Source organism: Vombatus ursinus, unplaced genomic scaffold (genome assembly GCF_900497805.2).
Source record: "Vombatus ursinus unplaced genomic scaffold, bare-nosed wombat genome assembly UNPS02014786.1, whole genome shotgun sequence".
Taxonomy (NCBI): domain Eukaryota; kingdom Metazoa; phylum Chordata; class Mammalia; order Diprotodontia; family Vombatidae; genus Vombatus; species Vombatus ursinus.
The window spans coordinates 10,566,498-10,579,117 of NW_020954564.1; the positions used below are offsets into that span (position 1 = coordinate 10,566,498).

Sequence of the window (12,620 nt, forward strand, 5' to 3'; positions counted from 1 at the left end):
TTGTGCCCAAAGATTTTTTTTTTCCCCACTTAGCTGCAACTGAATGCTGTTCTGTCCCAAACACATGAATTATTCTCTGACCAGCTAGAACAAGGTAGCAGTGTTTGGTGGGTGAGGGAAACTGCAAAGAGATTGTGAAAAATTAAATAGTTGGGGGGATAGCCTTGGACTTCGAGATCAGGTTCAAGAGTTCCAAAGTGCTGGATTCTTTCTTCTTGTCTTGCTTTGCCACTAACTACCTTTGGTTGGGAAGCGACTTTGACTAAATCACTTGTCTTCATCTGGCTTCAGTTTCTTCATATGTAAATGACGGGGTTGAACTGTGTTATCTTAAGTCCTTTCCAGCCCTCCTATACCATGTTTGAACATTGTGTATCATTGGTCTATTGTTCCTTCCAGCTCTAACATATTCCGTGTGTGCTGTATTCTAGCATTCTGTGTTCCCAGATTCCTTCAGCTCTGACATTCTAGGATTCTTAAACCATGTCCTATTGATCCTTGTTGCTTTCTCCTTTCCAGATAGCACATAAGAAGTGCTTGCTGTATTTTAAAATTAATAAATTTTCCTTTTGGTTGTCATTATGCTTAGTCTTCCCAGAATCCCACACCTAAAGCCTTTTTTTTTTTTGTATTCTTTTTGACTTTCCCAGTTGCCAACTCTCAGTGACAGATTTAATAATCTGAGCCTGTCTCTTGTGTTTAGTATTGCAGGAGTGAAAGTTTACTCCTAAAATGTTATCGATTGAGATACTAATAAAAGTGCAACGTGGGGAGGGAGTGGATTGGAGCCAGGACTTTTTTTCCTCTGGGACTGAGAACATCAAAGTCCTGTAGCTGATTTGGTTTTGCTTCTTCCTGATACAGGTAGATTTTTCTGGTTATATAAGTGCCACTCCCTTCAGGAAGCCTTATACTTAGAGTCTGTGCCACTTAGATCAACACTTGATTCAATAAAGAGTCAGTGTGATACATTGGAAAGAGTACTAGATTTGGAGTTAGGATTATCCAAGAATTTATTAAGAATTTATTAAGTTCTTACTGTATGCCAGTCACTGTACCTGGTGCTGAGGTTATAAAGTCAAAAATCAGGCCTTGCAGTCTGTGTGGAAAACATCACATACACTTAGAGGTAAATACAAAATATAGACAAAGTAAATACAAAGTAATTTGAGAGGAGAGGAGGGGACAACAGCTGGGGGATTAGATTAAAGGTTGTAGAAGACTTGGGTACAAACACTGGCTGTACCAATTACTCGCTTTATGATTTTGAATTAGGCATTTTTCTCTCAGGGCCTTATTTTCTCTATCTGTAAAATAAGGAGTTAGGGCTGGATAATCTCAAAAGTCCCTTCAAGCTATAAATTATCTTGATTTTTACTATTAAGATCTGAGTATTTTGCAAAGGATCCTGACAGGGTGGGTGCTTTATTTGGGGTCAGGAGGCCAATAAGAAAGGCTTCTCTTGGCTACAGGATTCTTCCCCTCCATTTTTTCATTCTCAGGTTACTGTGGCCCCATCCATGCTGTCCCTGGGCAGCTTCTTGGGAAGGACAGGTCCTGGGCCCAGGGGGGCTAGCCCTAGTGAGAAAAGAGGAGTTAATGCTTGCTGGGTTTCTTGCCTGGGCTTGCCATTCCTGATGGGAGGAGCCGGGCAGGCCTGGCTTTTCTCTATGATTTCTCTGTCTCTGTTCGTTTCCCTCTCCTTCCCTCTTTGACTGCCCCTTCACTACATCTGTCTATGCCTGACTGTCTCAGATATTTCTTTCCCTTGGTGTTTCTGGCTGCCTGCTTTTGTCTTTTCCTATCTCTGAATGTCTCTTCATTTTTCTCAGTATTTTCTCCTTTTTCTATTCCTGTGTCTCTCTGTGACTAAGTCTAACATCCATAAAAATTAGCTTCCCAGAGAGCTGAGTTTACTCAGAGGATCATAGCCTAATCTTTCCTTAAAGACTAGAAAAAGCACAGGATTGCATTTGTTTCTGAAGGCTTTCCCATGCACTCCACCCCACCTGCCCCCAGGACCACTCTCTTGTCAAAAGACTGGGACTATCAGATATTTTGGCCCCCTACATCAACCCTTCCTCCCAGTCCTCTTTATCTTCTAAATTTCTCCAAATTTCTGAGGTTAGCATTGGGTTCTGTCAGAGATATAGGGTTAGAGGTCCTTGGAGGAAAGGTTGCTTATGCCTAGAGGAATTAAAAAAGACAAAGGTATTCAAAGCTAGAAGAGACCATGGAAGTTGTCTAGCAATCTCTGTCTCTCTGCTTCTCTGTCTCTCTCAATCTGTGAGACACACACACACACACACACACGGAGCAAGATGACTTCAAATCCCAGAGTTGCGGAAGACCTCAAAAATCACGTACTTGAACCAGTGTTCCCATCTATAACAAGCCTGAAAAGTGTTCAGCCACCAAATGGTAGTAGACTTGAAGTCACAACCATAAAAACTCACTTTAGACACTTTAATAACCATGTGACCCTGGACAAGTCACTTAACCTTTTTGTGCCTCAGCTTCCTCATCTGGAAAATTAGAAAATTGGACATGATGGCTTCTTTGGTCCCTTGTAGCTCCAAATTTATAATTCCGTGAAGATGTTCAGTGACAGAAAAATCATTTCTTCCCGGGGCAATGCCTTTCGTTTTTTGATGGCTCTGTTGCGAGTTGTATTGAACTTTGGTATGCCTTTTTGCTGTTTCCATCTATTATTCCCAATTCTCCCTTCTGGACCTGAGCAGAATAAGTCTAAAACCTCATTCTTCATACTTGACATACTTGAAAACATTATCATGTCCCTCACTACCCTTTAAGTCTTCTCTGCTCTGGTTCTATGCGTCCCCCTTCTTTCTGCTAATCCTCATATTTCCAGTCACCCATCTCTTGGCACACTCTAGTTTGCATGCTTTTCTTAAAATGTGGCACCCAGAACTGAATACAGTTTTCCCAATGTGGTCTGACCAGGACAGAACACATCTTCTATGTCCTGAACACTAGCTCTCTCCTAATGCAGCTTAAGAGTAGAATAATGTTTGTAGCTGCCAAGTCACTTGCCCAAGATAAAACATATCATAATTGGCAGAAGTAAGACTCTAACCTACATCCTTGGACTCAAAATCTAATGCTTGGCTTCTTTTCACTGCAATAGACAGTGCTTACTGGGTTGAGCTGTGGTTATTTCTGACAGAGGCTTGAGCATGGGTCCCAGGGAGAGCAAAGATCATATCCAGGGCTGAGAGCCCTTGTCAAAACTCAGCACTAGAAGCTGTCTTTTCCTCCCATGCTCCCCTTTTAGTGCTCCACTATCCAAGCACTAAGGGTTCAAATGTGACCCAGAAACTCAGTGGTCTGCCAGCATCAAGTCTCTTAAGACAGAGCCACCCCTTGACTTAGATTGAGACAGCACAGGATAGTCCTGTATCCTCAAGCTCTCACTGAATGATGCACACCCTATATGCTAAAAGTCCATGGAGTTTTGTTTGCCCCGTCCAAAGGGGAATGGGCCACTGGCTTGGTAATGCCTAACCTAATGCCTTATCTAATTCATCAAGGCTTTCTGCTGCGAAAGGAAAAAACTAGCTCAGGGCCAGGAACTAGGTAGGACTGTTTTTGCTTGGAGAGAGGTGGGACTCAGGAAAAGGTATGGTAAGAGATGGGCTCACAGAGAGCCAGAGTTGGAGGTGGGGGACAAAGGGATGATAACAGTGAGGGCCTCCACAGAAAAATTCAGATTATCAAAATCTAAACTGTCAGAACTGGAGGGGAACTTACAACAGAGATTGTTAGGATTGGAAGATCTCTTAGAGAGTCTTTAGTTTTATGTCTCCCCTCCCCCACTTTTTTTAAACAGATGAGGAATCTGAGGCCCAGGGAGATTAAGTATTTTGCTCAAGGTCATCCAAGTTAGTGACAGGGTCAAAGACTAGAACCCAAGTCTATAATACTGTCCTATATCCTTCCTAGGATCATTGATTTAGGGCTGGAAAAGATATTGGTCATCTAGTCAGGTGGGAGGGCAGCTAGGTGGCTCTAGGCTCTAGATAGAGCACCAGGCTTGCAGAAATCCCAAGTGGGTCACAAAGAGCTGGACATAACTGAAAAAAAGACTCAATACAGCCAGGTGGGAGGAGGGCATTGGAAGAGGTGGGGAGAGAAAACAGAGTTTTTGTACATGGGTGACTAAGAGGATGATGAAACTATGAACAGAAATGGGGATGTTGGAAGGCAGGGCAGGCCTAGGGGTAAAAGCTAGTAGGCCATCCAGATGGAGATGTTCAGAGACATTCGGAGCTCAGAGGAAATATTTGGTTTGGATATATAGCCATGGGAATCATCTGTATAGAGGTTATCATAGAACCCCTTAGGGAACAGGTCATAGGGCCGGGGAGAGAATGTAGAAAAAGAAGAGGGCTAGGTCAGATCTTATATAGGAAGTGAGAGGAGAAAGGATGAATCATCAAAGGAGTCCACTAATAGGTCACTGGCAACTTTTGAGAGAGACCTTTCAGGTTAGTGATGGGTCAGAAACCAGACTGCAAAGGGTTGAAGAGGGATTTGGAAGGATGTGCTGTAGGTGAAGAAATTAAGACAACAAATGAAGTAGACTACTTTCAAGAACAGGCACTCCCCTTACTGCCATGCAATACCCCCCTTAAATAATTACACCCATATTTCTGATTTTTAAGAGGCTGATTCTTCCCCAGATTAAAGCATTTCTTTGTTCATTTCAGATGGGAGAGCCTGTTGCTTCCTCTCCACTCAGCTGGCCCAGTCACAGCCCTTTCCTGTCTGAGTTGTAAACACAATATACAGGGGAAACAGGCTGGACTGGGAGTTAGGCCTGTAGCCTTTACCAGGCTGGTAGCCCTCAGAGAGCCTAAGATAGGTGAAGTCTCCCAAATCCTGGCTTATACAGCTAAGGGAATTTCTGAGGAGAGCAATGTTGGGATGAGAGAGTTGAGGGACTTGCCTGAGATAGAGTGGCATGATGTCAGGGATACTGGGTGTCAGAATCAAGGGACTTTAGGGGTGAGCTCTACCTACCACTTTGTGTGTGTGATGGTGAGAAAGGCATTTCTCTCTGGCCTCTAGTTTCCTACTCTGTAAAAATGTAGAGGTTGGACTAAATGGTCTTGAAGGTCCTCTCCTTTCCAGCTCCAATATTTTAGGATTCTAAAAGTAGTTATAGATAAGAGAAATGGGACTCCCAGCCCTCTCTTGACTGGTATTTGTAATTCAAGACTTCTCTTCCTTCCCTCCTGAATACTTAAATATGTCTGTTGCCTTGGGCCCTGAGCTGCTTCTGGAATCTGGACAGAAAAGGGAGGATTGACCATTTCACTCCCCATAATAAAAACTTTCTATGGCTCCCTATCCCTACTGTTGCCTCTGAGATTAACTACAAACTCCTCAGCATGGCATTGAAGGTTCTTCACAATCTGAACTCCTTGACCTTTCCAGACATAGTTGACATAAGTCCCTTTCATGGATTCTGTGTTCTGGCCAGAGCAAGCACTGATTAGATGGGGTCCTGCACCAGGAAAGAGCATTCCCAGATACTTAACTGCTTCCCCAGGGGAGCAGGGAGAGGTGTACTTTTCAGCTGCTACCAGACTAGCTCATTCTTTCAGGCTGCTAAGTCCAGGACACATTGACCTTTCTTCCTTTCCCTGGACCACCATCCACCTTAGATGGGGTATATTCACCACATCCTTTACCCTGGGGACTCTTACCATACGGGACACATGGGATCAGCAGGGAGGTAGGAAGCTCAGCAGCACAGCATACACTGGTTCATCCCATCTCAGTTTCTATCTTCCTCTGCCTTCTGTTCCTGCTTATTAAAACCTCCTACTATGTGTTGGGCCCTGTGCTTAGTGTTGGGGACACAAAGACCAAAAAAAAAAAATCTTGCCCTCAAGGAGCTTACACATTCTGTAGATGAGAAACAACAAATGCACCAGAACATAAAGATAAAATATATACAAAGAATATAAAAAGCAGCTTCTGGGAGCTTTGTATGTGAGCTGAGTTTAGGCAACTAGAGAGCCCTCTGATCCCACCTCCATTGTGATGAAATGTAAAGATCTTTAGATTTACAGTCCAAGGACCTGAGTTCTAATTCCTCATTCTGACTTTTGTGTGACTAATTAAATCACACTATCCAGACTTGAGTGAATTGCCTGTTAAGTTCTATTTCCTAGGCATGTTTAATTAAAATACAACATATGTACAGTGCTTTGTGGAGTTTGAAGTGCTATATAAATGCTAGGTATTTAGTAATATCATCATCATCATCACCATCATCATTATTGAATTCAGTTCAAGTGAGTTGAATTATGAGTTGTTGACAGTAGGCAAAACCCTAGATATTGTTCTTCCACAGTAGGTGATCTGCAGATGACAGGAAGACCCTGGCTGGGAAACTGATTCAATCGGTTGTTTGATGATGTTTGGACTGTAGATTGAACTTTCAAAGGGTTCGTTGAAAGCTGCTAAACCTTTACATTAGGCCAGAGGTGGGGAACCCAGAGGCGTTGAGGCCACATGTGGCCCTCTGGGTCTTCAAGTGCAGTCCATTGACTGAATCCAAACTTCACAGAACAAATCCCCTCAATAAAAGTGTTTGTTCTGTAAAACTTGGACTCAGTTAAAAGGCCACACCCAAGGACCTAGAAGGTTCCCCACCCCTGAATTAGGGGATGTTACAACTAGGAGATGGTTGAACCCAGAAGACCTTCTTAGTTATTACTCTTAATTTAAATATACTTATACTTCTCTTAACTATTGGGGTTGTATAGTAGAAAAATAGCTGCATGTTGGTGTTAAGAGATCTGGATTCAAATCTAGCCTTTGAAACTAAGTAGCTATGTGACCTTGGGCACAAGTCTGCCTGCCTTTCGATGGCTCACTCTTCTCATCAGTAACAGGTATATGGTAATCTGTTCTACCTACCCCCAAAAGTTGTTTTTATGAAAGTGTTTTGTAAACCTTAAAGTTTTAGAGAAATGAGAGCTATTGGTGGTGATGGTAATAGTAGTAGTAATAATAATAGTTGGGTATTATTAGTTTTTCTCATGGCCTTCTGACACTATTGACAAATGCAAAACCAGACCGGAACATTTTCAAAAACTTTTAGAAAAATAAAATTCAACCGGATATTTAAACAGTTTGAAGACGATTGCCACCCTGAACTGAATGTTGTCACCAGCTTTGCATTGTCAGACAGCCCAGAAAGCCTTAACACTAGTCTTTGGCTTTTAAAAAAGGCCCACAAAGTTTGTGAGGTCCTGGCCCAGCTCCTCTGAGGACTAGAGAACTTTTCTCTGATAACCCAGATTAACTACCTACATAGCCCTCAGTTGTCACTGTGTCCAGAGAAGAGCCTTGGACATTTTCACTTCTTGGGGATAGTCACTGAGGTGATGGAGCTGGCACTTAGACCTAGCCATCCTGTGGGGCTTTGGGGCAGCATGGACCCTGAGGAAACAGCTAGAGTGCAGGCCAGAGGGGAAGGTGCTGGGTTTGAAGTCAAAATGCTGGGTCCCTCCTGTGGTAGTAGATTTGCTGTGTGATTCCATACAAGTTGGGCCTTCTACAGCTTCATTTCTTCTCAATATTCTTCCTTTGCCCTCTTCTCCCTAATCTCTCTCCTCCTCTTAGTTCGCAGAGTTTGAGAGTTGGACAGGACCTCAGTGGCCATCTAATCCAAACCCTTACACAAAAGGAATCTCTCCTCTAACATACCCAGTGAGTAATCATCCCAACCACAGTCGAAGACTTCCGAGGCAGCCCACTCCATTTTGGACAACTCTAATTGCTTATTTGTTTGGTATCTTCCCAATACCAATGATGGCCCTTTTTGATTGCCACCCTATACTTTCAGCTATCATGTCCTTCCTAAGTCTCTTCAGGCTCCCCTTCTTCTCCCCACCTCTGCTGTTTTCTTTTATGTTGTCTCCTCCCATTAGATTGGATGCTCTTGAGGCCGGGGACTATCTTTGTGTTTATTTATACTTGTGTCCCAGGCTTAGCATAGTGCCTAACCTGTAAATAGATGCTCAATAAATATTTATTGACTGTTATTGACTAGACACACACAGTAGCTTCAGATAATCCATGTATGACGCAGACTTGAGGTTTCTCTGCCCTTCCTTGCATGTTTTTCTTTTTCTGGTGCTCCTTTCTTCTCCTAGTCCATACTTCCCTTCTTCCTCTCTTTCTCCCTTTCTTCCATTCTCTGATTTGTTTTCTCTCCTTTCTTTTTATCTCAGCTGTCACAACTTCCTTCTTCTAATCTCTTCCTCTTCCCTGTTTTTTTTCCTCCAGAATCCCCCCTGCCCCTTTTCCTCACATTATACACATCCCCTAACCCTTTCCCTTCCCCCTTTTCTCTCCCTCCCCCCATGGAAAAAGTGTAAGGGAGTATGGCTGCCTCCAGTGGGAGAGGTTTGGTTTATCCTGAGGTAAACCCAGCTGAATGTCTCTAACATATAAATTGAAGCTAATTATTTTTCCATTCCTCTTAGATACCCATCAACAATTCAAACCCTAAAGTTTCATTTTTGGAGCTTCAGAGCTCATGAAAAATTTGATTTTAACTATCTTTAAATACATATTCTTAAAGACTTGTAGTGAAGAACAGAGGCTCCAGTTCCTACTGTGTTGGTCTTCATGTTTTATATTTTCTCCAATATTTTGCTTAGAAAAGGGTCTCTGTGCCTTTAAATCCCCAGCAGCCCAGAATGGGACACTGTCCCTTTAAAAGCACATTACATAGAGTTAGAATATAGCCTTTGTTTAACTAGCGATGATTGTTCCCAGTGGACAGGGCTGGAATGGTTTGCTGAGAACTGGAGAGAGAGAAGACTTAGTAAGGGCCAGCGGGCAGCTCCTGGCCGGCCCGTGGCAGCTAGTACCATACAGAGAGGCAACAGACTGGGGTGCTTGGGAACGACTCCCCTCCTTCCCCTCCTTGGCTAGCTCATGATTTTGCCTGGGTTCCTTCAGCTCCTGGGGCCGGCCAGAGGAAGCCAGAGTGTAGCGATGGTGATGGTGAGTAGCAAAGGCTGTCTCTGGCCAGAGACTGGGGTTAATGTGTGTGTTTATGTTAGGGGAATGCAAGAAAAGGGGACTGTCAGTGGATTTGCTGACCCTTTATCTTGGTGGAGCACTACCCTCAGCTGGACCCTGTCCCTATTTGGCACCTGAAATGCATCATCTAAGGCTCTGCACTGATTTTGTCAACAGAATCAAAGGGCTGGGCACAGCCAGATGTTTTGCAGCCAGAAGGAGAAGGGACTCAGTCCCTGAGTCCAGGGTCTCCACGAGTTAGCATTTATGGTGGAAGACAACTTAGCCATTGCCCCAGGACAGAACTATTCCACCTGTGCCTCCATGGCCTTTGAAAAGAGAATCATAGCCTGTCAAAGCTAGAAATAAACCTTAGAACACAGAATGTTGGAACTATCAACTAAGAATATTTGAGCTGGAAAAGAAAATGTAATGCAACTTTCTCATTTTATAGATGGGGAAACTGAGTCACAAGGAAGCCAGTGACTTGTCCAGAGTCACATATCAAGTTAGCAACAAGGTTGTCAATGTAAAATCAGCACTACCTCTGGCCCTTCCCCATTCCCTTTATAAAGAAAGGTTTGGAATTCTTGGTTTTCCCAGCCCTGACTTAAGTACTGAAGGCCAGGAGCTCTACCCACTAATTTTTTGTTGGGGGGCTAGGCCTGGACATTGTATTTTCTAGACCTTTGTAGCGAGGGAGAAATAATGATGGTAGCAGTGACCCAGCCCAAAATATGGAAATCATTAGAAATAGGCTTACTGAAAGGGGGTGTGTGGAATTTTTTTACGAGGAAAACACCACCCGGATGTATGAGGGATACTTATTCTAAGGGACGGGATGATCTCTAAAGACTCAGCTCTAAGTTTCTGGTTCTGAAAGTCGTGGCTACCTCATTATTCACCGAGTAAAATACCAGTACCTTGTTAAATGTTTGTTTTTTGCTTTTTTTTTTTCCAGGGGAAAAATACATAGAATATCAGAGCTAGAAAGGGTCTTAGAACATGGACTGTGAGCACTGGAAGGACCTTAGAAGGTGGAATTTTAAGACTAAGTTCATAGAATGCTAAAACGTGGAATGTTAGAATTGGAAAAGACTTTAGAGATTGAGTCCCATTTTATATTCACCCTCACATTTTATGGACCCAGAGAGGTGAGTGACTTACCTAAAAGCCCACAGTGACTTAGCTTTTGAACCCAGGTCTCCTGACTTAGTCCAGGACTCCTTCTACCACACAGGCTAATATTTGTCTCCAGCCAAGCCCGCAGATGGAGCTGCCCCCAAGGCACAAAGAAGGCAGATTTCCAGCTAGACACCAACTAATTATCTATCCCTCCTCCCTCCTTACTCCCCAGCCTCTTCCTCAGCCTTCACTCCCCCAAATCCCAGTCTCCACCACCACCATCCCTTCTTGTCTGCTCACAGAACTCCTGGCTGGAAGAGGTTGAGGAAGTGATGTGGACGGATGCTGGCAGACTGGGGGCTCTGGGAAGGCAGTTTCTCAGCTCTGTGAGCTGTGGCTTAAGTATTTGAAACAACTGTCAAAAAACTAGGTCACTGTGATATTGTTGAATCTTTGTTAGAGGAAATAGCCTATCCCTGAGATAGAGAGTGAGCCAGTTCGAGGTGCTTGCTTGGTCTGTCCCAGCTGTGTGTCGATGCAGATGTTTGCAAAGTCTTCTAACTTTTCCCAGTTCTGAATGCTCCCAATTAAGGAATACCTGATTTAAAAGAAACATTTGGGAGATCCCACACTGTACTGGAAAAGGCTAGCTCCAACATTTAATAACTGTATGACCAGTAGCTTCCAAGGTAACTGGAAAGTCAACATTACTTAATAATAATAACAATAATAATGAGTAATTCCCATTTCTGTAGTGCTTTATACAAAAATGCATTTACATTAATTATGTCATTTGATTTTTTCACTATAACCCTGGAAGAGAGGTAGTGAAAGAAAGGCCCAAATCTTGACTTGGCTAAGCTTTGGGCAGGCTACAATCTTGCTGTACTTCTGTTTCTTTGCCTATGAAATAAGTGGGTTGGACGAGATTATCTAGGTCCCTTCTGCTCTAAATCTATTATGTAACTGATGAATTTCCATTTTACATGTGAGGAAACTAACGTCCATGAAAATGATAAGACTTGCCCATGGTCACTCAGCTACTAAGTGGCAGAGCTAGGATTTGACTCTAGTTCTCACCTGATTCTCAGTCCAGTGGTCTGTCTACCATCCCAGACTTAGGTTTGTTTCCCCACCTGGGGCCCCAAACTCGGGTCTTCTGACACTAAATCTAGTATTCCTTAAAACCCAAAGGTGAACTTAAAAGTCATCTATTTAAACCCCCAATTTGAGCAGTGATGCCCTTTGTAACATCCCTGACATGTGATTCAGCCTTAACTTGAAGACTTCCAATGATAGAAAGCCACTTGGGCAGTTCACATTGTTGCAAAGTCATCTTTTAATTTCCGTAATGCCACTCTCCTCTATTGGACCACCACCTCAATCTCTTAGTAGATACAGGCCACCTTGGAGAATGGTTCCTTTGACCTTCTTTCCTGAAGCCTGGGAAAAATAATTGAAGAAGCTCCTTGTCAGGAGTACAAAAGGTCACCTGGTTGAGGAGCCAATTGCATCCTTCAAAGAGAGAGCCCCACCAGGCCTGGACATTCTTCCTTATCTCCTACCTATACTTTAAGAACTCGGTCTTAAAGAGAATAGAAAACAGCAAAAAAGAGTAGAAACCAAGCATTGAGACCACACTACACCAACACTTCTTTGTTGGATCACTGATCTGGTTCCTCTTAAATTTCTCTCCTTTGCCAGTTTTCCCATGAATAGTATTTTATATTACTTTTCCCTCCTCCTTCCCCCGCCAGTTTGCTTGCTACACATGGATCATTTGTTAGTTGTGATTTGGAAAAGGTAGATCAACTTCCCTAAGATTTGGAGTCATGTAAGGAAAGATATATCCCCAAGAACCCAATATTCCTTCACTTTCTCTTAGAGCTTATAATATGGCAGTTCCAGGGAGAGTTATAGCCTTATCCATCTATATCAGTGAGTAAGCTTGATAAGATGGAGATTTGATTGATAATATGGGTTTTGTGACCTTGAATAAGTCACTTTCCTCCCGTGTAAAATGATGGTCATTAGACTAGAGGATTCTCTGTGCTTTGTATGTTCATAAAAGGCATCCAATCCAACCTCCTCATTTTACAAACAAGGAAATGGAGGCCAGAGGCATTGATTGACTTGCCCAAGGTTACACAGTTCCAGGGACCCCTTATAAGTTTTAAAATCCTATTCTGTGATTCTAGCCTTGATCTCTCCCCTTAGCTCTATGGCAGTCTTCACCTGGATATCCTGTAGGCATCTGAAAGTCATCACATCCAAAATGGAGCTCATCACCATTTTCCCTAAACGCACCTTTCTTCCTAACTTCTACATTTCTGTCAAGGACACCAGTCTGGTCACTCAAGTTCCCAACCTTAAGGTTATACTTTATTGTTCACTCTTCTTTATCTCCTCCCCCCCCCCCCCCC

General features: G+C 43.1%; 1 protein-coding gene across 1 annotated transcript in view; it reads left to right on the forward strand.

Annotated features, from left to right (window-relative positions):
• Window positions 1–9,045: 9,045 nt before the first annotated feature.
• LOC114046986 (disabled homolog 2-interacting protein-like) overlaps window positions 9,046–12,620 on the forward strand; it is a 52,026-nt gene continuing 48,451 nt past the window's right edge. The window contains exons 1-2 of the mRNA XM_027867629.1: window positions 9,046–9,054; window positions 10,464–10,583. Of these exons, the coding sequence (XP_027723430.1) occupies window positions 9,046–9,054; window positions 10,464–10,583 (129 nt within the window). The remainder of the gene's footprint in view (window positions 9,055–10,463; window positions 10,584–12,620) is intronic.